A 25,783-nucleotide genomic window follows, 5' to 3' on the forward strand; every position below is an offset into this window, starting at 1 on the left:
ATTCATCTGCTTGTTAATGCAAATATCTCATTAGGAACTCACATTTAAGCGAGACTTTTCATGTATTTTACCAATTTACGTCTTGACTAACGATTATTTCTTCTTCTTCTTTAAATAATTTCCAGCAGGTTGGCCCTAAGAGGTGTTATGCTGCCCTCCACAGTCCAAAGTTGTGAATCACAGTTCCTCTCATCTCCTCAGTCTCACCCTCTTCTTATCCTTCTTCATCACAGTACAAATTTCTTAAACACAGCTCAAGGTTCTCCACCCCGGCTACTTTCACATCTCCTCGGTCTCTTCATCACAGGTCGAGGTTCTCTTTCATTCTCATCCTTTTTATTTAATCCTTTGGGATTTTCCTCTCTCTCTCTCTGGAAAATATTTTTCTTCTGCCATTATATAAGGGTTGCAACTAATCTTGGTGATTATTTTCTCGATTAATCAAGCACGCGTTTGTCTGTAAAATGTCAGAAAATGTTGACCGATGTTCAGCAAACCTGGATATGATGAAGTTCTCAGATGTCTTGTTTTGTCCGCAAACCGAAATGATTCAGTTTGAATGATTTATTTGTGATATGGAGCAAATAAACCAGAAAATATTCACATTTACGTAGCTGAAAATTCAGAAGGGTTAACCCTAACCCTAACCCTAACCATATGGCAAATTTGAGGCCTCTAAATTAATTGAATAATTGTTGCAGCCCTACATTATGTATGTAATATATGATTATTATGTGTTTCGATTAAATTTGTTTTGCAAAACTGTGGCCTACAGCACGTGCTTTGAAAACAACTTTTACTTTGAACAACTGTCTCTCAAATAAATATAGTAATATACTGTAATACAATAAAAATAAATAACACATAATTATAAAATAGGAAGTGAATAACAACATAATTGTTCCAGTCTTTCTTTCCTGGTGGTCACTGAGTTGATTCTCAATCTCCAGCCTCTCATCTCATTTCATCACATCACAACATGAAACATCAGCAGCTGCAGTGTGATTGACTGACAGCACCGTTGGCCAATGGGAAGAGAGACATTTCCTGCGCAGCCAATAGAATACAGTGGGGGCGGGGCATGGAGTCGGAACAGCTTGTGTAGCTGGTGCTAGCCTAGCCTAGCCGTGCTGCTGAGCAATGACATGCTTTGGCGTAGAAATGCTATTCCACCGGGGCACAGCGTCTCATCGGCTAGGCTAGCTTGTGGGAATGGAAAAAATAACTGGCCACTAGCCACACTGGAGTCTAGATACAACTCGCGTGCTTCAACGCTCACTTTTTTATGCCGCATTCCATACGTTACATCTTTTTTTTCTCAAAGGAAATAAGTGAGGTTGGCCGTCAGAAATCAGGTAAGACTGTGTGTGTGACTGTATGAATCTGAGCTGCCACTGATGGTGGAGCTATCCGAGTCAGAGCTACAGGCTAGCTCCCGCTATCCTTAAATTCGCCAAATAACGTTAAAACTCACGCCAGTTACTGGTCAAGAGTGAGCCCAGACAAAAAACAGGCTGCCTTTGTGCCAACATGGCCAACATTACCGTTACCCAGCCGGCCAAATACTTTATACAACATTTGTCAGCATTGAAAGCCAATTTTTCCCCCAGGTTTCGTGTAAGGCACGTTAACGTTAGCTAAGTAAGGTTGTGTGACACGCTGTCAAGCTTGAGTCATAAGATAAAAGCTGAAATAAAACTGTTATTTCTTTTAAATGTGGCTTCATTTCGTGCTGACAGTGCACCACGGTAACGCTGTGATTTCTGAGGCTGGAAATGGAGAAGCCACTGCAAATGTATCCAGGTTTTACAGCGCAAACATCATCATCCAATTGTACTGCATTCACAATGCCTTGTTGTATTTTTAGTTGTTGTGTGCACAGATTGGAGTTGGGTCGTGATGCAGGCATTCCATCACGTTAACTTAGTAGTTCTTGTGCTTGGGTGAAAGAACTGTAAATGATGTTGTCTCTTCCTGTCTGTCCTTTTTAATATGGCCATTTTATAGATGGACTGGCATTAGGGATTGTTTCATTATTGATTGTCTGTGTCTTGTTATACAATGAATTGAGTGTGTCATGTAGTCCATTAAATGTCAGCAGAGGATGTCTGGTCTGACACAGAGGCAAAGACATTTTGCATATAAAATAAGATTTCATCAATCCCATGATGGGAAATTCAGTTGATGCATCAGCATGAAGGCAGTAACGGTTTACTGTCGGTACATGTCGGTACACATATATATTAACTGAACAGAAGATGGCACATGAAAAGCAAACTGTGTTGACGTAGAGACTACTACCCTCTGCCTTAGTTCACCAGAGTGTCAATACAGTCCAAAGGATACAGAAAACTCTAATCATCGCTGACTTTAGCCTTAACCTGCATCCCAAGGGGAAATTGCATCAAAATCCATCTTTACGTTTTTGAGCTATACCACTCACAAACAGACAAATGCCAGAAAAGACATAGCCTTTTTGGTGCAGCACAACTGTCTTTCCCTGGAACTGTTGGTGATTTTATTTTGCGTCAGCACACAATCTCAGCTGTAACTAAAGTAGATAAACTAATAATTGCACGGAAGTAGGGAACTGTCTCATCATTCTAGAGTAACCAGTAGTAGGTAGGGATATGTGCTTTGAAACTGAGATTATTTCTGTTTCTGTGACTGGTATTTACATGTTTGCACCCCCCAGTTTAACGCCCAACATTGTTTCTACCTTACACAACTAAAGCCTGACTCAAATGTTGTGCTTCTGTAGTACAGTGGGTGGCAAATCTGTGTACTTGTGGCTTATGTTTGTTTGACTTGTTACAAAACGTGAATAAACTGTAAGATTAATGTGATATTGTGCAGCATTGAGTCAAATGTGTGGTTGGTTGGCTCTGAATGATGTCAGGAGGGGTAGCACATGTGTGTCATCAAAGAGGAAGGGTGTCTCGCAGCTGCTGAATAGTACAGTTTCTGTAATTATTGTCACACTGACAGACCTCTTCACAGTCTCTCATTAAGGTTTCAGGGAGGTGAGAGGGGAAGAGGGACATTTGGTTCGCTGTAGCATTACTCTCAGTAGGAGTCAGAGGGAGGGTGGCCACAGTTTGCAGGGAGGGAAATGGTGGAAACGTGCTTACCAGTAGTAATTGCTCGAAGGCTGATATTATATTTCTCTTGAGCTTTCAGGCTAGAGATGTGGAAACGGCCCTTAGGAGACCTATGGAGAATGTTTACACAAGCTCAAACTCATTTTAAGGATTGTCAACTCCCCCTGATTCAAAGCTTGTGCACAGTGATATTGCAGTAGTGTAGCTATATTTCCATCTGGCTCGGAAAAAACACTGTATTAGCAACCTTGTTTTGAATGTTGTGTCAGTACAGTCTTGCAGTGATGAGCCCTTTTTGTAGAAGATGGTGCCTGCCTGCGAACACATTGGCCTCCAGCAGCCAAATCTGTCCCTGCAGCCTAGAGGAAAATACCAACTGAGCAGTTTCATGATGGCCAAAAAAACTAATGTGGCTGAAGATTTTCCTGGTAAAGTGACAAGCGTGGTGCGAGGAATCTAGACTGTTGTGTGCTTCAGATTAAAATTAAAAATGGGGAATTTTGCATTTGTCCTTTCTGCATTTTGTTTCACTTCTCTCTTTTCTCCCTCATCTTGTAAATTTCTCAAGATGTTTTCCATTTCCTCATTTTCCTTTTATGATTTGTTTTCTTTTTCTGTCTGACAGATTTGGCTTTGACAGCAAGTGCATGTTGGCATATATCACTGAATTCAGTACCTTTTTAAGTTACCGTAAATCACCTGTTGGAAAAGGAACCACCAGAAGCAAGTAGACCTGAAAACGTAGTGAGGCTGTGTTACAACTGCATGGGGACGTTAAGTGGGATGATATTCCTCCTCACTTCTGTAAAACATCATAATTTTGGCTGCGTGTGGTCCAATATATTTGCTCTCATTTCCCATTAAGAGTGAGAGAGTTGGATGTGCAGTTTCGATGGTGTTTTTTCTTATTAGCTTATCATCATTATGGTGCATGGTTTTGTTCTGTGGGTTTGGCAGAGATGAAAAAGAGGATGTGTGCAATCACAGCTGTCATTGTGATTGCAGAAGCTGTTGTGTATCCATAACTAGATTGAGCATTATTGTCAAAATATGGTCTTGGTTCTTGAGGAAAGTATACTTTTTAAGACTACTATGATTCAGTATATTTAGTCTGCTCAATGAAATGATGTCATGAAATTGTTGGTCTGTAGGGTAATTTATTCCTCCAGGCTTTTCCTGTCATATTTATGTTCTTTTGTTCTGCCCAATTGACTTCTCTTGTCTGATCTCTGCCTGTTTCTCTTGATAGTTCTAATTTAAACTGTATGATTAGTGAAACTAAACAAAACTTTGTCATCAACATTTGTGGTCACATCTGGAGAGGATATCAAAACTTCATATAGTGGCTACGTATTGTATTGTTATGAGGAAGTACACCAATTAAAACCCTTGAATGTTATTTTTGGTACATTATTTTGACCACACAGCACTCTTTAAATAGTTGCATTAGGTAATAAGTATGTTAGATACTGGTTCCTGTGTACTCTTATTTTGTATATTGTGTTAACATACACTGCACAGTTCTGTTGGCCTTTATGCACGCCCAGAATCTGCAACTTTTAAGCTCAAACGATGATTCATGCATTTTGACAAAAGAGAGAATGAAGAGTAGACCAGATCATTACGGTTCCCATTATTCAGTTAATGTCAGTTACATGACCACATTCACAGTCAAGACTGTTGGTTATCCACAACATGTTAAAACAAGCATATTACATCTTTTTAAAGAGACTGCACATAAAATGATGTAAACTCTGTCCGTCAGCACTAGTTTCAAAATCTTCATCAGATTCATTCTTACATTACGTTTTTAATGTGACAGAAAACTGCAATTATATTTCAATAGTGAAATCTCCAAATCATTTGTGTATTGGGTTATAAGTCAAGAACTTTTTTAGCTACACACATGGGGCTTTAAGTTAAATGGGATGAAAACACGGTATATTCTTGAAATCAATAATGTCTTGTTTCTTGAAAAACACAGTCCTGCAAAATGTGTGCTGTCTCACTCAGGCCTCATGGGGTTTAGAGTTTCTGTGGAAAGTGTTTGCTCTTTTTGTTGCTAATTTGCACAGATCTCAAGATTTTTGTGGCATCACCATGCAATCTGGAATGCCTTGTGCTTTCACGACGCTCAGACATGTTCCAACACGTGGCTCTTGCAAGACTTATGTCCCAAGTGGCTGCTTCAGTCCTAATGTGACAGCACCCTAGGGCTCATATTTGCCAGGATGTACGGATTCTGAGAGGAAGTCAGTGTATCCATTTCATCTCTCCAACACAGGCTGTCTGGGATTATTATCTTAGGGTTTACAAATGATTTGCTATTTTGACAGCAACAATAGCTTTTTCCAGAACACTGCATTTGCAATGAGGTATGCAGCTACCAGTGTATTTTGCCTCATCTGTTGTATTCACTCCTTAATGCTACTAATAGTTTAAAGTAGCCCGACAGCACACAAGACCAAACAGACCACAAATAGCTTTATCGTACTGTAGTACTGGATGTTAGGAATCTTTCTGCTTTGTAAACTTGGATTAGTCATTGGGAAATCCCCTGGAGTTCCCAGAGTTGATGAGGTAGCATGAAGGTTTATTATGTTGCTGCACTGATCTCTTGGATGTGGCCATCGTTGGACCTGGTACATATAAACAAATAGGCCACACGGAGCAACCACTGGCAACAGCAGGGTGTGGATGTGTAGGCTCTGCTTGTTTAGGTGGGGTCTGAGGAAATGGATCCTTTCTTTCACAGAGGTTTAATGTTCTGGTTGGTATCTGTTTACAGAGACGGAGAGATATTGCAAGTATTTTCATACTAGAAGGCCTCCTGCTAAGACCAGCTGTACACCCTTCATTGAGTGTAAATAATTCATGTTTGTTTTGCTCATTTTCCTTGTTCTTTGAAGTAGGTATGCTGTAATATTTCAATATTTGTTTTGTTCTATAACACTGTGGCTTCTCCCATACACTTGAGTTATGTATGGCTGTGATCAGACTTTTCAGGGCTGATACATATTCTGATAATACACTTTCACACCCTCTAAATGTTTAAATGTTGGGTCCTAATGCATAGCAAAACAGTGGCAGAGTGTTCCCGCATGTTATAAACTTAAATTAAAAACGTCGCCTTTTACAGAGAACGGGGTGACTGAATTAGACATTTATAGTCACAGATGTTTTACTAAAATTGGATTATTGTCAGCCGCTTCAGGCCGTGTGGTTCAGCCCTTTCTGTTTTTCAGCCATAAAAATGGCCAATCAGTTCACCAACACCATCTCTGTGTGTGTCTGACTTTAAAATTCTGCTTCGGGCTTGTGAAATAAAGAATATAGAGCCGTTATGAACTGGGAAGTGACTATGGCAGTGTGAAAGATTTTCATATTGTTTATTTGCCTTCTCTTACAATCAGTTACTTACGGTGATTTGTACTCACTCGTGAGTATCCTGTGATTTGTGTGGGTGCTTGGTCAAAAATACAGAGTCTGGTAAAAATGTTCCTCCTGCAGATTTATTTGTGTAATAGTGAGTGATAAAAGTTGTGTACACTTAAGTCTAGTAACGGAAAGATGTAAGCATAAAGTTTTTTTTGGATGAGATTCTCATAAGCTTAATAAATTCTACCCTTGTCCTTTTAAATGTACTTCATCTGGACAGTGAGTTAAAGTGGCTTGGCTTGAAACTTTGCATGTTGCGTCTAAATTGCTTTGCATCATATTTCAAGTGGTGACACTTGTGTACTTTTTTCACAGATTGGTTGTGTGTGGAAAGGGAGCCATTTGATGGGAAGTTGGCCTGAAAGCTTGAAGTTTTTGGTGTTTGTTGCTATGAGAGAAAATCTCCAGCAATTCTCAGAGGACATGAGCCGTGGTATATTTTAAGCTATTCTGAACAACCAAGGGTGATCCCGAGGGGTGGATAACCAACTGCTTTCACACAGTTATGAGTCAATATGAATCACCCAAAACACCGAGGGCCTCTCTGTCCCTAATTAGGTTTTAATTTGATTTAGAAATAATGTTGTTCTCTAATGTAGAAAAGCATTGGTTCTCCCATTAAAAGCAATGTTTATTCCAGTCCTTGACCTGATGTTTCATCTTTTTAATGATATTAACTGCATGCATCAATGCTAAGCAGTGATAGGTTATCTAAACTCGGGGGTCAATCCTGTTCTCTGTCAGATTGCATCACTTTCCCATCATCCGGTCACCTTTGTGTCCACATTTCCTGTCTCACAGCTGGCCTGCCAAGTATCCCATGACCCTTTGCTGCTATGCTGCTGTTTTGTTTTGAGAGAATCTAGGACAGCTGGGGTGAGCTGCAGTCTCATGGTTTTTAGTTACCACGGTTCAATTTAAAGGAAAAAAAAAAATAACACAAGCATGTGTTCGTTGGTTCATAGCTGTTCTGTTATGCTCTGGCGTTTGTGAAGCGGACCTGCCCTGAGGTTAAAATGTAAGTGGCTATAAGTTGGAGGAAGCGAGACAGTACTAGAGAGGCTGAGTGAGCAGTGTGCACACAGAGCACATTCCAGAAAGCAGCAGAGCCCTGTGATTTTAGCAGGCTGTCACAGGGATTAGGTTACTCTGTCTGCCTCTGTGAGCTCATGCTGTTGCTGTCCTAGTGCCTCAGCAATCCTGCTGAGCATTGGTACATTATTTTCTCTCACAGTGAAGACACAGTATCCACTTGTGGTGACTTGAGTCTCTCAAAGAACCTCTCATGTCTGTAGAGTAAATAAAGTTGGGGCCGTTTACAAGCATCTTTGCTGAACACCATATCCACAATATTCCAAACCTATCGACTTCCTGCTCCTAGTAGTCTTCCTGTATCATCATGCATTACCAAATAGGCCACTGGGCGTGCTATTGGCTGAGTCTCTATTTCTGAGTCTGTTTTCCCTGCACATACACAAGGGATTGTGGCAGCAGCTGTAGACTGCAGGATGTGGTGAACTCCTGTCACTGTTGGTTCATAGTAACATTAGAACTTGCAAGTTGCACTCTGCATCGCTGTGACACCATGTTGTGCAGTTGTTGTGGTTTGTGGCCTTCATTTTTGAAGTGTTGCCTATGTATATATTACTATTAACGTGTAGTCTACCTGCACATGCACCAACCTATTGTACAGCAATGCCACATTTGGAAGATTGATCTTCTGCTTATGAGAAACAGTTGTGATCAGTGTTGACACTCTTAAGAACATGAGTGGGTTGCTAATTGTAACACTGGTTCTGTCACCCACAGCTGCCGCTGCTATGGCAGCAGATAAGGTGGACATGCTTTATCAGCTTGGTATTTAGTAGTTCATAGTCCTATGTATTTATAAATAGATGCTTTTGTTGTTCTTCCTGCACTCTCCCCCATGCATAAACCTTGTGTTATGAGTATATTAAATGTTTTGTAGCACTATGGCAGGTCATTCTCTAAAATAAAGCCTAAAATATTAAGTTCAGGTGGCCATTTCATCTGTTGAAATTGAACCTCCAGCAAATTAGTTATCAATAAATCTTTGTAAATAGAAATAAAAAATAATTGGTTTCAGCCCTAAACAAATGTTCTGTACAGAATTCAGCTGCTGTCACTCACAACTCCTGTGAACTCCTGGTTGTGAACCCAGGTTCCAGGAATGTGCTTTCATTATATTGTTTAATCATAAACAAAGTGGAGGAACGAACAGTCCACTGTTGCTGTTCTGTCAGCAGATCAGTTTGAAATATAGCAAGGACGAAAGGGATGCAGAAGCATCAGCGAGCTGGGAAAACCCTGCCGTAACCACTGGCCACTGGACCCGACCACCTGTCTACTGCTCAGTGCAATTTGGTCGCCCTTGTTGACAACCACAAAGCTCATGCATACTGATCTTGTTTTTGCTTTACGTCTGGTAGCCGTGCTATTTTCAGAGTTTGTGTCTTCTTCAAAACATCTGAGCAGTTAATCATTGTATGAAAAAATTATTCATGACATCATTACTTCCGACACTATTACACAAAAGAGGCTTGCCTACCTTAAATTCTTCATAGCCACCAAGTTTTCCATATTTCTTGAAATAATTCTGAAAGAAATCAAAGTGTAGACGAATTGAGGCACAAATCAGTCAAGGACCAGTTCAGACTTGCTAATCTGTTCTCTGAATGAGACCATAATATGCCGTGGCAGTGGTGATGGATTGCACTACCTGTTAATTCTGCTCGGCAGCAGAGTAAACGGAGACCCATGACGACGTGAATGTGACACCATTTGAGCTGTTTGACCTGTCTGACCTTGAGTTTAGTGCTTTAGAGTGACGAGTGGCCTTGGCTCAGTCTGCAGCTGCGCGATTAGCTCGGAGCATCTGTTGCCTAACTTTTTGATCCTCCCTCACATCTGCACCGTCGTAAGTCACTGTAGTGTTAATGTGCACTTTAGTGGCGAGCCACCCTAGGCACGGGGGGTGGTGGCAGTTACAAAAGGTGAGACTGGGGATGCAATGTGTTTCTTTGAGAACGAGAGATAGCTGGGAAAGGGACAATCCTTCCCTGATGATTCTGTCATGCATTGCTGGGGAAAGTAGAAAATGGGGTGGAAAAGAGAAAGTCAAGGGGATGTTGTAAATGGAAATGGAGCTCACATTTCTCAGCCTCTTTGGCAGACAGTCACTCTGCCCAGCCCAGGGAGTGAGATTGTTGCCTTTGTCTTGGTGTAAGAGGCAGCACACAAGGATAGTAAACCACCTCTTTTGTTTTTGTGTGCCGCTCCCTAACATGGCTCCTAGTGTTCACTAATTTGATCAGCTGGAAAAATAGCAGGCAATGACATGCCATGAGATGAAACCACAGTATACAGTGTTCATCCCAGTGAATTCTGGTAATGGGAAAATACAGTTAAACTTTAAGCCCTAAACTCGTCACAGTCTTATTCATAAACATAGTGTTGTGTGATGTTGTGCTGTTACACCCCATTTCCACTGGTTTTAAAAACCCATTTAAACCCGGGTTTAAAAGGGATTTTGACCATTAGGAATGTGTTTAATCAGCGTACACTCCCGGGTAAAATGACTGCAATGCACGCAGGGTTTTATTGGCTTTGGCTCCAGTCGACAATGTTGGGAACGCAAGACTTTGAACACACTAATTTATTCTTCATCATCTTGTCTACATGGGACAAACTATCTCTCAACCTCTGCTTATTTACTTCTTATTCTACTCCTCTTGGTCCCATTGAGAAGTTTACATTACCTCCCTATCCTCCTCATGTTTGCCTTGAGATCAGGTCATGGTGGTGGTCTTATCTCAAGGCCAGCTGCAGCTGAAACTTAGACACCACTGCTTAAATTAAAAACCAGGCTCTCAATCAATAAGGTCAGTGTCTGGTCCCTGAAGTCATTCAGGGGGGAAAGGTGAAACTCCATCCACTCCCATGACGTCAGAGCAGCTTATTGGCAGCTCCAGTGGTGCCTCTCTCCCTCAGCGGTGACCTGAGAATCAGCAGTATTAAACAAACCGTGTCGATAGCTACATTGGTCATAAGACCAGTTGTTGTGAATGTGCTCATTGTCAACCGCCAACAATTTTTGCTTGTGGATCATAGCACTCCCAAGTCATAATTTTAGAAAGCCTAGAGAATGTGAAATGTGTGCAAATGAAATGCAGTTTATGCAATCACAACAGTTGCATAGGATGCACACATTATATGCCATTGCGAAATTATAATATTCCCTGACATAATTTCTCAGATCTGCACGCTATGACGCACACTGCCCCTTTTCTTTACTTCCCTTTTACAGCAATCTCTGCCATCTTCCTTGCTCCCAGGTTCATGTTTGATGCCTAAAACAATAGACAATCATTGGAGCACTGCTGAGAGGAAATCATCTCCTCTGTAAATTTATGAAGAATTCAGATTCTGGGAGATTAGCACTATATTATTCCTCTGGCAGCCTTCAGTGTTGAAGCCTGGAAAGAATAGACAATTATATCTGTTGTTTCAAGAATACAATTAGTCTGGTGGAGTTTATGTCTGAAGAGACTAAACTGTGGAAGTAAAACTTGGCATGTCATCGGAGTTCTGGCCTGGCTCTATTATATTAGACACTTTATGTTTCTTGTCATGAAGATTGATATTTTCTATAGTGAAGTGTGTATATTTGTCACCATCTTGTATTTGTCTACCTCTGGGAATCGCGCAGTATCGGTCATACACTGGTCAAAATCACTGGATAGGATTTAAATAAAAATTAATCTGATACAGTCCAAAAATCCTACATATTACATACAGTAAAAAAGTTAAATAAAAATGAGCAAAAGCATTTAGCTGAGTCATGTTTGGGCTGTCAATGTCAAAGCAATATTTGTTACACAGTTGGAGAATTATGTTTTTGAAATAACTCGGTAAAAATGTGTTGTTAACTGCTTCATAGTTCATAAATGGTCTGAAATGTGTGGAAGTCTAGACACAAAAACAACAATAATATTTAGAAATATGCATCGGTATTAACAGTAGAATGAGAACAAATTTTTAACTGAATCCAATTTTAATTCCCTTCCTTTTTCTATGTACAGGTCAACAGTGACGTCTCAGAGCCCTTGAAGTTCTAAGCTTTGATGCAGTACAGGTATATAGCCATACATTTCCATACACTGTTTTTTTAAATGTACTGCATGTGTGTCTCATGCTGTATCGTTGAGTCTTGAGCAAATGGCACAGTTTAAGAATAAATATTGTGAAATCAGCACACCACCCACACTACACTTGGTATTGTACTACCTACTTCTGCAATTCATCAACAATGGTTATGGCCATTATTAATGAGAAATATCAACCATTTTCTTCCTTTTTCTTTCCACCAGTGTACCTCGTGCAAGATGACGGAAGAGGTGATTGTCATCGCCAAGTTCGACTACATGGCCCAGCAGGACCAGGAGCTGGACATCAAGAAAAACGAGCGCCTCTGGCTCCTCGACGACTCCAAGTCCTGGTGGAGGGTCCGAAATGCCACCAACAAAACAGGCTTTGTGCCGTCCAACTATGTGGAGAGGAAAAACAGTGCCAGGAAAGCTTCTATTGTCAAGAACCTCAAAGATACACTAGGTAAAAAAAAAAACTTCTGCATTTAATCATTGTCCAGAAACATGTTTACTTTTAATCTCTCTCAAATCCTTGTTTGTTTTTATTACAGAAGATTTCAGTGATACGATTATTTATGTTCAGTCACTCAGAAAGTCTTGTCGGCAGACTTGAATTGTTTTATGCTCATGCACAGAAACAATAGTGTAACCTTTCATCAGGAAGTGCTCTTTTGTTTTCTGACCACATTATTGTGGTATCAAATGTATAAGAACATCTACAGGAAGATGGTCTCAGGCTGAGGTCTGATTGGTTGAAATACAGTAAGCTACTGTCTTTTTTTCAGTTACAGTGATTGAAAATTTAGTGTTTGACAATCGTGTGTGTGTATCCTTTTCCTTGATACTCGGGTAAGGCATTAATATATTTTCTTTATTTTAAGTGTTCATTTAAAGGGTAAATACAAATTGGATTTCAGTTTCACAACTATGTGGTTTGTGTGAACAGAAAATCTGAATATTTCCACTCTTTCACAACATAGAATGTCCTCCTACTCATTGTATCACGACCAGTGTGAATGCTGCACAGGTGTTGTTATCTTAACCGTCAACACAGCAGTCATATTTCTGGGTACTATCATTCGCCAAAAGGGCTTTGTGGTGCTAGTAGCAAGCCACACATAACTGAGTATGGAAACCAGAGTTACTGTTTGCCTTAGCTTAATTCTTGTGGTGACAGATATTTGTGATAATTTGGGTTACACTCTCTGACCACTGGCATCCAGCCTGGATCACTGCCAGATGCCTTGAATTTTGTTTTGGGGGGGTTTTCCCCTCTGAGTTCTCACTTTGGTCACTTCTTTTTCATGCCTATGTAAAATGTGAAAATCTTGAGGTTGTGATGTAAATGAAGTGCGTCTTGTTTTATCAAATTCATTGAAACTTTATTATCAATTTAGTGCTGGGGAGTATGACCAAACATTTACAGATGTATATCACGGTATCATGTAGCTGTTGAGTTCCGCTTAGCGCTACTATCAACCTGACAAGCCTGACAGCATGTGGTGTTTAGTGTTTGTGGTCCCATTATATCATATAACTATAACAAGAGATACCCTCTTCTCATCTGCTCATCTTTGATGTTGCGATGACGACTAACACCTGCACAGCGTGGCCTCAGCGAGGGGCCCCAGATGTGGCTTTTTCCCTTCAGAGAGACCTGAAGAATAGCAGTGTTCCGGCAACTGCTAAGCTAAAACCATATCACATAAATGCTGTGTTTGCAAAACACTTATCTGTTGGCCACGGGATCTGCGTCTTCCTGTTAGCCATGTGTGTGTTTTGTTTTTTTGAAAGTGTGTGTAGTGTTGTAAGAGGAGATGTTGTCGTGTGCTAAACTGATGCACTGATAAAAAAAGGAAGTGGTCTCTTGAATTTCACACACAGCTCATTAATGTTTGTCACATACAGCACTGTGCAAAAGTTTCAGGCACCACCAGCTCTGTTGTCTTTTCTGTCTGTCAAATTCTGTGATCATTGGAATTTGGAATGAAGTGATGTGACTTAAAGCTGGTCTTCTATATTAGCGAGCTGTCAATGAGATTAACTCATGCAACATGTGTATGTAATGCTCAAGCATGTCTTAAATAAACCTGGCGTAATAGATGTTTCTTACAGCAGATATTTCTTTAAATGAACTAGTAGGACAAACGCAGGGTTTACCAGTAACATTTATTAAGGTTCCACTCCAGTATTAACAGAGCTGTGTTATTGTTCAAGTGTAAGGGTAGATCACGCTAAATACTTGAGACCTGTAGAGGATGGTGTGTATTTTTTCTCGTTTTTTTTCTTTTAAACAACAAAAAACTGCATACATATTGTGTTCCAGTAAAGTGAAATAGAAATATCTATCCTCTATTGTCGTTATAGCATTGCTAAAACAACACATCTGATGGTGGCCTAAGACTTCTGCACAGTACTGTAGAGCTGAAACAATTAATCGATTACTAATCTATTACTAAATTAATCAGCAAGAATTTTGATAATCGATTTATTGGTTTGAAGCTTTTTTTTTCATGATTAAAACAAGATTTATGATTGTTTAGCTTCTTAAATGTGAACATTTTCTTAATTTCTTTGCTCTGGATAACAAAGAAATCATTAAAAGTTAATCATTTTGGTTTGTGGACAAAACAAGACATTTGTGAACATCATCATTGAGGTTTGACAAACACCGATCAACATTTTTTTTTAACGTTTCCTGATATTTTATGGACCAAATGATAAATCGAGAAAATAATCGACAGATTGATCAATTATGAAAATAATCTTTAACTGCAGTTCTACAGTACTGTATCTCTGATTAAAAATGACATTTACTCACAGGGTGCCTCCACCTTAAGGCTTTTCCCCCCCTGTAGAGTGCAGGTTTACATGTGCTAAATGTATGTATGTGTGTGTGGTTGTGGTTGTGTGGAAGTGTGTGGTCATGCACCACCACGGCCATGAACTGCCCAATAACCTCCCACCTGTCTCTAAATTCATTGATTGAATGTCCCCAGGTGAACAGCTGCAAGAATCACACACGCAGGCTTAATAACACACACTGGCTCAGGTCTCACTCACACATATCCAGTAAAGCACGGGCTAATGTAAAACATTAGTTACAGCGAAACTAAGCCTTGTTAAACACTAATGCAGCCCCGTAGCTTGTAAATACTTCACCTTCATGTCTTCGAGTTTATGATCTGTAAGTAGACTTTGGACATTTTAACGGGGGATATTGTGGGAGGCTATGTTTTGTACACAAAGGTAAAAAGGGAAAAACGTCCCCATGACCACACTGACATGTGTTATGTGGGAGGAAAAAAAAATCTATCTTTTTTTTTTTCTTTTAAACAAGCCTATTTCTGGGTGTGGAGTGCTGTCATCGTTCGAAAGAATGTGTGAGTGTATGATGCGTCCGCTGCAGATGGTTGTGCGTTTGTGTCGTGTGAGTGTGTGCTGTGTTTGAGGTCTCATGTTCCTGGGTTTGTTGTAAAGTTATGAGTGTGTGTCTACAAACAACTGCAGTCATGTGACACTGAGCTCTCACTGACTCACTCCGCTTTTGCTGCTTCCTTGCAGATCTCTGTAGTTTTTCTTGTGCCTTTTTAAGACCAGTAACTTCTTACACACATCAATCTCACTCCTCTGTTGAAAACTGTTCCTTTGCTTTCTCTATTTCTCACTTCTTTCATTTGTCTTTCTCTATTTCTGTCAGTCTAAGCTTCAACTCCCCCCTCCCTCCCTTCTTCTTTCCCTCTCCATGAGGCCTCTATACTGTGCCTTCCAGAATTGCACTGGAGGCCTCCCTATCCTGCTCTCTCATTGGCCAAGCATGACCACATGGTCAAAGGAGTGGGCTGCCCTGCTCCGCTGTCCGCCCAGCTCTCTGGGTGTTCCAATGGAATAACTCTACAGCTGCAGTGGGAAGAGAGCAGGGGCCGGGAAAGACACAGAGAGAGGGAGAGCGAGCCCAAAATGGACATGGCTAACCTATTCAAACATTTCTTTCGTGAGTTTTCAACTTTCCTAGTCTTCTGTTGTGAGCTACACTTGTTGGGATTCCTTGTGTTGTTTTACAAGTGGTGAAAAGAGCTTTTGTTTGAAGTTCGAGCGTTTCTTTTTTTCTCTCTCTCTCTAGCTGTGCTGAAGCCATTCTCCGGGGGGTGGGGGTGTTTTTATCTTCCTTTTCTAAACTCTCCGCTTTGGTCTTTGCTTAGTTTCAGTTGTAGATTAGTCAAATGATGTGTCACGTTTGGTGTGGGAGGAAAGTTGGGTTTTTGTGCTAACATGTTGTGCTGGCAGAGACAAGGAGAGGTTGTCTTAACAGCTTTTGAGGCAGTGTCTGTGTGAGCGGCAGCAAAGACTGGGTGGATATGCTTTTGAAAAGCCTTCTCCTGAGCTGAAGCCTGTAATTGACTCAGCAATCCTCCTCCTCTGTCTTTCTTTTTACACACACGCACAGGTTTGAGCAGCTATCCTTTTAAGGACTTTACATTTACTTCCATTCATTTGGACTGCCCAATCAAAGCGTTATCTCTAACCTTAACAATAGCATAACCAGTTAATGCTAACCTTGACCTAACAATTTAAATCTGAGGCCTAAACTTAACCGGTTCCTCAGAAATGAGGTTCTGCCTCATTAGGACCACTGGTCCCGACAAGATCAGTGTTGAAGCCGGAAAAGGTCCTAAAGAGGTAATAAATACAAGTCCACTCACATGCACGGTAATCCTTAATTTCTTTTCTCGCACTTTGTCCCACTGTGTGGGCTGTAACCCAGCAGATTACATTATCATGCTTGAAGACCCCGTCTCCACACCCTGTTTGGGAATATCTCAAGACATAGCCAAAGTCTGTTTTCCTTTATTCTACCCTCGGGGCGAGCTTGCTCAGTCTGGGAAGTGACAACCCGACCCCCCCCCTTCCCTTCCTCCCTACACACCGCCAGTCATGAGCTACAGTTGAAGGGACATGGGGTGCCCATGTAGAACACTGTAGTTATTGTGCTGAGAGGAGGAAGGGGGTCTCTGCTGATTGATGGGACCTAGACTCCCATCTCCTGCACCTCGCTCACTTATCAGAGGAATGAAATTTCCCAGCTAACTCTGTGGACTGTGGATACTTTACAGTGACACACACCACACTTTATCAACAGTCCCTGGCGCACGCAGCGCTGTAATATCACCTTGTAGCCATTGAGTGTTATCTTCTGGCTCTGTCCGTCTCCCCTATCCCTTTTGTGTGTCTACTGACTGGTCTGTTTACAGAGCCAAGGATCCAGAGAGTGACAAAAACACAGAGCTGATGTGTAAAATGCGAAGCAGTTAGCCTCCTCTATCCCTTTCCCCTCCCTCTGTTTTCCTGTTTCTCAGCATCCCCAGTGAGCGGAAACTCTAATTTGAGCCACATTTCTCCCTGAGCTGTGGAGGAGTGCAGGCCAGAGAGGAAGTGAGAAGTTGGGAGGAAGTTGAATCATTGTGCAGGGTTTGTCTGCTGGACCTTCTGGCAGTCCCTGTCCATCACTCCTCCTTTTCATCTCCAGCTTCTTTCCTCCAAACTACTGCTTACTATTCTCTGTCCAGAAATGATCATAATTGAGAGACTGGCAGGGGAGTTGTCAAAATCATTTAGAACTAAGATTGTTTTTGTGTAAAGCTGTCCAATTTCTCTTTGATTTCCTGTGTCTCCTGCAAACATTTACTGAATGGTTTGTAGAGCTGCAATCAATTATTTTATTTATTATGATTTACAGTCGATAATTCATTTTCTTCCCCCACAATAAATATATTGTGGTGTTTGTTTTAGTTTTGGCAGAGTGACGATCAAAAGGATATTCAGTTTGCCAGTAAACCATAAAATAATAATGTGATGAGCTGGAATCACTCAAGTTTTGCTTTTACTACTATAATAGTCTCATTTTAATATTTGAATGGTTTTAATGGCCCTCTAAAAAAAGTAGATTTGTAGTTTGTGTTGGCTTCGGTAACACTGTTATGTTGCTTGCTGCATTTATGTCATAAAAACAGTAATAAGTAAATCAAGTGGTTTGAGCTGAGGTATTTTCTAGTTTTCTGAATTTAGGGTGGATCTGAGGTATATACAGGTGTACTTTGAAGTGAATATGTTCAATTTGCAGTCTGAAGACCAGAGGTTAAGAAAAATAGATCAGCCAGAAATGTGAAATTAGTAGTGTGTTGGACCTTTATACTAACAATTGAGTGTTTTATGATAAGCACGTGTTCTTCTTGATGTAGTGTCTGACAGTAACCCTGCACTGTCCAGAACTCTTAATCTCTGCTCCAGTCCATCATAAAAATGGATGACTGCTGCGCTTGATGACTCGGAAAGCTTTAGTTGAAAGTGTTCAGGATGTTGCCTGCTCACCCGTCAGTCAGCCACGTTAGCAGCTTGATTGAATCCATTAGGTTAAAAAGCACTCCTAACCTTATCCCCCCTCTGAAGATCTGAAGAACACGGCAGCTCACCTTTTTGCGTTTGTTCCCTTTTAGTTTGTTTGACTCGGTCTCTCTGATGCCATGTGGTGCTATTACATTTAATGTGCAAGTCTCGCACTGAAACGCACGGCCGAACGTTGCTTCACGGTGTCACATGTCTGGTAAAACACGAGTTGCACTCGGACTTGAGGCGATACTTTCAGAAGTGATGGCAGAAATTGATAAACATTTCTCCATTTTAGGGACCAAACAACACATGTACTGTATTAATGAAGAAAATAACACACAGAATATATATTTGAATAATTTTTTAGTATGTGTAGTATGTAGGCAACTTGGTTAGATTTAAACCATGGTGATACGTTATGTTGTACATGAGGTTTTGTCAGTCGGATAACAAGCCACTACACTGCTGTTGCTCTTGTTCTGTTCCAAGTGTTGGGATGTTCAGGCGCTGTCAGACAGTCTGACGCGGGGTGTTGTCATCCACAGAGGAAGAGTCCTGAAATGGAGGGAAGCCGAGGGGTCGCAAGGGTCCTGGCAGACAATGGGCAGCCAGGCACTGTGGGGAAGCCAGTGTTAAAAAAAAAAAAAAAAAAAAAAATGAAAAAATAACTATTCCTATTTGTCATAATAGTGATAAACTCCCCACCACTTTATACTTCTCCTCCTCCTCCTGTGCCTCATCTGTAAACAACATAGTTATTTTTTTCGTGTAGGGGGGGTTGACGTGTGTCTTAAGGTCTTTGTCATTGTTTGCAGTGATTTACTCGCATCTGAAGCCACACGGTTTCCTCCCTCCACATCCCTCCACGGGAAATGCACAGGAAAAAGCTTATGAGGTAGAATGAGAGAAGAATTTCCAGTACACCGTACAGAAACTATTTAGTTTATTTTCCTGTCCTGTAACTTTAAGAGCAGGCATTGTTTGTGTGATTCAGAGGAAACACTAATGCCAGCTTTTCCACTACATGGTCCAGGCACAACTCGACCCGCCTGATACCTGCTATATTTTTTTTTTAGCTCTCCGAGGTTCCAAGCGAGCTGAGTCAATACTATGCGTGACGTCATCGCACTGCGAGTCACTGATTGGTCAGAGAGTGACGTAACAGGAAGAGTCATGAGCGTGACGTCCGACACGAGAATCAAAGTGAACAATGCCGATCTGTAGCTCAATTAAAACGACTTCAAAATCCTCAAAACGAGCGTTAATCTCCAACATATAGCAAGGGAATATCTAAAATCTCAATATTTAACAGAGGAGTCTGGTGTATTTAGCGACAGCACTGCCGACCGAACTTTGTGGAGTTGAGCCCAGGCGAGGCGAAGCGGTACTGTGTAGTGGAAAGGCGCCATAAGCTGCCACATATTCTCTCATGTAAACCTCACACGGTTGATAGTATTTAGGGTTAACATCAGGTGGATGGAGCACATGTGTGCAATGAGGTGAAGATGTCTTCTCTCTGGGAGGGAGGAGTTTAGGGAGCTATTGGGGGCTAAATGGTGTGTATCTTTGTGGTTTTTGCCCTCGACTATTAAACTATTTCTTCCCCTTTTCTGTCTGATATGAAAGGACAAATATAGTTAATTCTCCTAGATACTGACATAATGTCAGGTTAATCCAGGTCTGCTTTTCCTCACGATTGTTGTGGTAAAGGTGGTGGGTCTGAATATTGCTGCTTGGTCCCAAGAAGACCACCTCCAGTCCTCAGAACAACCAGTGATGTCTCTGGCAGAACAGCTATTTCCCGTCTGAGGTGCTCAACTGTGAAAGTGCTTTGTGGCCTTTCTCAAACAGCTGATCTGCTGTGCTACACAGCTTTGGGCTTGTTTTTAAAAAAAATATGTTTAGAGCAGAGGTCTCAAACCTGCGGCCCCCCAGTAAATTTCATGCGGCCCTCCATTATCTATCGAGATATAATGAAGTTATAATCTCTTTTTGTCATTTATAGGTTCATTTTCTAACTATATATATCATTCCATATCAAAACAAAGTATTTTATTTTGAAATTGTGTAGAATATTATCATGAACAGTTGATTTTTTTCCCCCCAAAACTGTTGGCCATTTTATTTTACATGATTTACTCTCCTGACCACAGACTAGAGGTTCACTGGCCCCCAGGTCATTTGAGTTTGAGGCTCCTGGGTTAGAGAATATAGTGCCAAATGAAAAGGTTGTCCGACAGTGTTGTAAGTTTCTGAACATAACTAAAATACAGCGTATACGTTGAATGATATTGTTTTTTTTTATGTGGCATGGGTACATTAAAGGCTGAACGATTAGTATAATGATTATTATTATTATTATTATTATTATTGATAAATCTTCTTCTTTCGGCATCTCCCTTTAGGGGTCACCACAGCAGATCATCTGTCTCCATCTTGTTCTGTCCCTTGTGTCCTCTTCTGTTACACCAGCTGTCTTCATGTCCTCCTCAACAACATCCATCCATCTCTGTGGTCTTTTCCTCTTTTCCTCCCACCAAGCAGCTCAATTTTTAACATCCTTTGTACAATATAATCACTGTCCCTCCTTTGCATGTGACCAAACCACCTCAACCAAACCGTTTAACCTGTGCTGTCCCTTTTTTAAAATAACAGATTTAGGTAAATGAAGCATAAAATTGCATGGCTACAACTAACGATTGAGAGAAACACACAATTCCAGAATGCCACTGGACATGTCTTGAGGCAGACAGCATGTTTAAGGGTTCAAAGACTCCCCACTAAAGTTCAACGTCCCTGAACTGACAAACCTTGACAGAATATGAAGGACAGCGACCTCGGCTCTTAAGCAGTGTCTTGTTGCGCGTGTCTTTGGTGCGACAGTCCAGTAAACATGAGATCCTTTGCTGAATTGAGAACGGAAACACTAAATCACAGTTCTCACAAATGAACTCTCTGCAATTGACTGACACCGACTTGAAAGACTGATGTCAATAGGTCTACAACTGCACAGGCAAAACCCACTTGCTTTGATTGTTTTCTTTTTAGTCAAATGCAGCAGTCATGGACTCTGCTCTTGTTTTTAATGCAAAGCTTTCGTGCGGCTGAAGCAGGAAGTGGCAATAAAAAGCCCTGATGGTGACACTGATAAGTGATGAGTTAAATGCTTGGTGTGATAAAATGGAACCTGTTGCCTCTCTGTTCCCCAGCTTGAACTAAAGGAAACTGTATTCATGCAGCGTTGAACTCTAACCTTTGTGTCGAGTTAACTAGGTCATTTTCCAACTGTACATGAGACACATCCTGGGGGCTTGCACCTGCATGAACATGTATCTTTTTTTTCCCCCTGCAACACGCTCATATGATACTTTTAACTGCTGTGGACCTCGAGTTTTTGTCATGGAAGGTTTTGTTTTAGGTTTTGTGAGATTTTATACACACATTTTGATTTTTTTTTTCAGGGCTGAGACAGTGTTATTTGATTTGTTTTGGAATTCTGATTTATTGTGATTCCCTAGTACCAACAATTGTGATTTTCTTTTCCACCTTGAAATCAAAATGAGTAGATGCATTTCTTGAAACGATGATCCACGAGTCCTGTTTATAAAATCAATACATATGGCATTTATCTAAACTGAATCAGACGGTGGACATAACTTTTACAACAGAAAAAGCTACGTTTTGCTGCCCCTCCTAAGAATAAAATAAATATAATCAGGAAAAGTGGAAAATAAAGTGTTTACTGCGCTACTGTTGCAAGAAAAGAAAAGAAAATGCTGGCCCAAAATGAAAAGAGCCTCTCAAAACAGGACACGGCACAAATGTGAACCTTCAAATGAAACGCTGTTAAGCAGAACTTCTAATTGTACCTTTTGAGGTAAATTGGCAGCTGCTACTTTTAGCCGTTTGTGTCCATCAAACTCTTATAAATGTCAAGATTCTCTGGGAGAAAACAATTTTGCAATTGTCTAAAAAAAACAAAGGCATTTTAAGGCAGTTATCTCTTCGAATTATTTAAGACGAGTTTGAGTCATGACTAGACCTTACCTGGACCGACAGACAGACATCAGCTCTAAACACCCTGTCTGTACTCTGTAGTTATGTACAGTGGTGTGTCTAATAACAGGCTCTACCTGGAAGCAATTTTGATGTCGGACTCCAGCTCTACCATGAAATTTGTCTGCGCTCCCTGAGTCACGGACACCTCTCAGTAACAATCTATCTGCGGCGCAAACACATTCGGTGTGGCGTTGTGACACATAAGTCATAATCCACAGCAGGAAAACAAACACCGGCCTCCCAGCAGTGTCCCGAGGGCTACACCCTGCCTTCGGGTATAATTTAACTCTGCTGACTTCTCGATTATTCGAGTTGAAGCCTTGCAAACGTAATCAGGAATAGAATCACTAGTTTCCCCACGCTCTCCGTGTCTGGTATCAGTGTCTGTCTGGTCCCACCTGTAGTCTGGTTTGCCTGCATCGTCATTAAGACGCTAGCGTTTGCAAGTGTGACGTCATTTCATCTTTGCGTGACGACGCAGAATTGTTGACTGTTCTTGTTGCCACGGAGGAAAGTTGTGTATAGACTGCCCGGCCTGTGAGTGTTAGAGCTGCTCTCTGGAGAGTAGGGAGAAGGCGTGATCTCAGCACTTGCATAGTGTGGTAGCTACACGTGTTTCATACAACTGTTTGCATGCCAGGCTGCCAAGTGGAAATTCTTGTCCAGAAGGACGATGACCGCAGGCCTGGCGCGGCTCAGCCTCAGGGCATATGGTAATATCCCCTCACTTTGGAGAGATGGTGTCACCGAGTGCACGTTTTACACCGAGCCAAGAACCTGATAAAATTCACTGATGTCATCCCTGATGATAAATTCTTTTAGTCATTTACATCAAGTGGCAACTCACTGTGGTGTCACCCACTGGCTTGTAAACTGCCATTTCAAAGCCTCTAAAGTTGCCATGTTTGGAAAAGTGGGAGATGAGGATGGGTCAAATATTGTCGTCCTTCCTCTCGCAATATCAGAATCAATATGCTAAGGCAAATATTTCTATTTTAATTAACAAATTAAGGTGCTCTAGATAAAACAGTCCCTGCCAGTTGCCACGAAACCCCACAAGGGAACTTGGCTTGTAACTGGAAGGTTGCTCCGCCCGCTGCTCCCAGTTCTAGGAAAGTTTCTAGTAGAGGATGGGTTAAATGCAGAGAAAGAATTTCCGCCTGTGGGACTGATAATCGACTAATTTATTTTATTTATTTTTCACTTGCAAGCCGTTACTACTTGATGTCTTTTACAGCAGAATAATGGCAGAGAAACCTACTTTAAGAGATGCTCCATCCACGTTCAATCCATAGACTTTATAAAGAGAGACATCCTGCACTCCTACACGGACGTTTTGTTTTCGTCAATATATCGGAATCGTTGTATCGTGATGTCATTGGTATCGTGGACAGTGTATTGCATATGTGAGGCACCCTGTGTTTCCCACCCCTAATGTCCACCTACACCTGCAGTCATGGACGGCATTAGCCGTCAAGCTCATTGTTTCAACGCCACAATAGAAGCCGTCAGCCGTTTGACTCAAAATGAGAAGATAATGTACAACATGGACATTATGCTGTATTTAAGAAGACCTGAAACTAATGAATTTAAAAAGGTTTACTGATGTTATTACTGCAAAGTACATTATGTTGGCATTTTGTTTCCCAAACGCATCGAGGAATTACAGTGGCCTTTACAGACCAATAAAAGGACGTTGTTCTTTACTATTTGACACCGTAACCTCGGCCTCAAAACGTGAAACACAATGAAATGAATGGCCCTTGCCTAAAGCACATACACAAGGCTTAATCTAAGGCTACGAAAACCAAAGTCTTTTTTATTTTTAAGCAATTATAGACTTAAACAAACATCTGCTACTAAATGTGACCTTTAATTGGGAAGTAGGGTCATTTTCTCAGACAGTTGCCCCCTGGTGGCTGTTCAAGGGAATATAGGTTTCAGACACTCCATTTTTTCATATACTGAAGTCCACTTCTAGGCTCACTTGGCTGGTTGAAGGAATGAGGGAGTGGAGAGTTTGCTGAGACAGAGCAGAGGAATGAAAGCGAGAGAGAGAGAGAGAGAGAGTTTTGGCACAAATGAAATAAGAGTTTGGTGTCCAGCTGTAGTGCAGGCAAGGCAGCAGGTGTCGGGGGAAGCCGAGGTGATTACTGCAACGGGATTAGCCGCTATCAGATGTGACTTAACCTTTTTTTTTTCTTTGCCCACAAAGTTCAAGTGTAGGTTGTAATTAATTTCGACCCGGTGTGACCTTAAAGGACAATGCCAAAACGAGTTTTCTTTAAAACCAGACATTGTGTTTTTTCTGGTTTCCCTCAGCAGCCCTGTCCTAATCCAAAAGAATGTATTTGGATTAGGAATGTGGGGGGTTAGGGCACTGTAATGTGGAAAACAAATGATATTCGGCTTCTGCTTACCCACCCTGCCTGTACTTCTGCACAGAACCTAATGCTTATTATCACAGCCTGGTATTTGTCTGGGATTTTTTCAACCCCCCCGCCCTTAAAAAATTTTTTTTGATGGTGTGGTTTTAGTTTTTCTGTTGGGACTTGTTCCACTTCAATGGATGGGTGTGAAAATAGGAATTCTGGGCACTTATGTTATAGTGAAATGATGACTTTAAAGTTCTAATTTACACCAAAAAAAGACTTGACCTTTTCCACTAAGTTCACTCTGTTCTTTTTGTTAACTTTACACCGTGTTCTCATTCTTTCTTTTTTCTTTCTTTTGTGTCCAGGAATTGGGAAGGTGAAGAGCAGAAAGGGAGGGATGAGAGACACGGCGTCCAACGCCGACACAGACATGTATGCAGATAACGGGGAGCGGCTGTACGACCTCAACCTGCCCGCCCTGGTGAAGTTCAACTACACGGCGGAGCGCGAGGACGAGCTCACTCTGGTGAAAGGCACGCGGGTGGTGGTGATGGAGAAGTGCAGCGACGGCTGGTGGCGCGGCAGCTACAACGGACGGTCAGGCTGGTTTCCGTCCAACTACGTGACGGAGGACGTGGACGGGACGGCGGGGGGCGGGGGAATGGGCGGCCTCGGCGAGCAGGGCGGGTCGCTCACGGAGAAGCTGGCGGCCGTGATGAACAGTACCACAAACGGGAACCGGGTGCTGCACACGGTGCAGGCGCTCTACCCCTTCAGCTCGGGCAACGACGAGGAGCTGAACTTTGAGCGCGGCGAGGTGATGGAGGTCGTGGAGAAGCCGGAGAACGACCCCGAGTGGTGGAAGTGCCGCAAAGCGGACGGACAGCTGGGCCTGGTGCCCAAGAACTACGTCACGGTGCTGGACTCCGCCTCCCACAAATCCTCGGCGGCGCTCGCCGGGCCGCCCACGCCCGACTGTGACTACATCTCGCCTTCAGGCACCGGGCGCTTCGCAGGGAAGGAGTGGTACTACGGGAAGGTGACGCGCCACCAGGCGGAGGTGGCCCTCAACCAGAGAGGCACAGAAGGAGACTTCCTCATCCGAGACAGCGAGTCATCAGTCAGTGATGTTTGAAACAGATAATTGTGTGGATATAGGGAGCTGGGCTTGCTTGAGTCTTTTTTTTAAAGATGTTTCAGCTCTTATTTAAAAAAAAGTTTAAATAGAACTGATGGAGCCTCTTGAATGAGAAGT

The 25,783-nt window shown here is 41.7% G+C and overlaps 1 protein-coding gene across 3 annotated transcripts in view; it reads left to right on the plus strand.

Moving 5' to 3' along the window:
- Positions 1-1,117: 1,117 nt before the first annotated feature.
- nck1b (NCK adaptor protein 1b) overlaps positions 1,118-25,783 on the plus strand; it is a 28,323-nt gene continuing 3,657 nt past the window's right edge. Inside the window, exons 1-4 of one of the 3 annotated variants that reach the window (XM_058632915.1) lie at positions 1,119-1,355; positions 11,642-11,694; positions 11,930-12,170; positions 24,894-25,648. In XM_058632915.1, the coding sequence (XP_058488898.1) occupies positions 11,945-12,170; positions 24,894-25,648 (981 nt within the window). In that variant the 5' untranslated portion in view covers positions 1,119-1,355; positions 11,642-11,694; positions 11,930-11,944. Of the gene's footprint in view, positions 1,356-11,641; positions 11,695-11,929; positions 12,171-15,590; positions 15,702-24,893; positions 25,649-25,783 lie in introns of those variants that run through there. The other 2 variants (XM_058632916.1, XM_058632917.1) reach the window with 2 other exon arrangements.

The sequence above is a fragment of the Solea solea genome, chromosome 1 (genome assembly GCF_958295425.1).
Source record: "Solea solea chromosome 1, fSolSol10.1, whole genome shotgun sequence".
Classification (NCBI taxonomy): Eukaryota; Metazoa; Chordata; class Actinopteri; order Pleuronectiformes; family Soleidae; genus Solea; species Solea solea.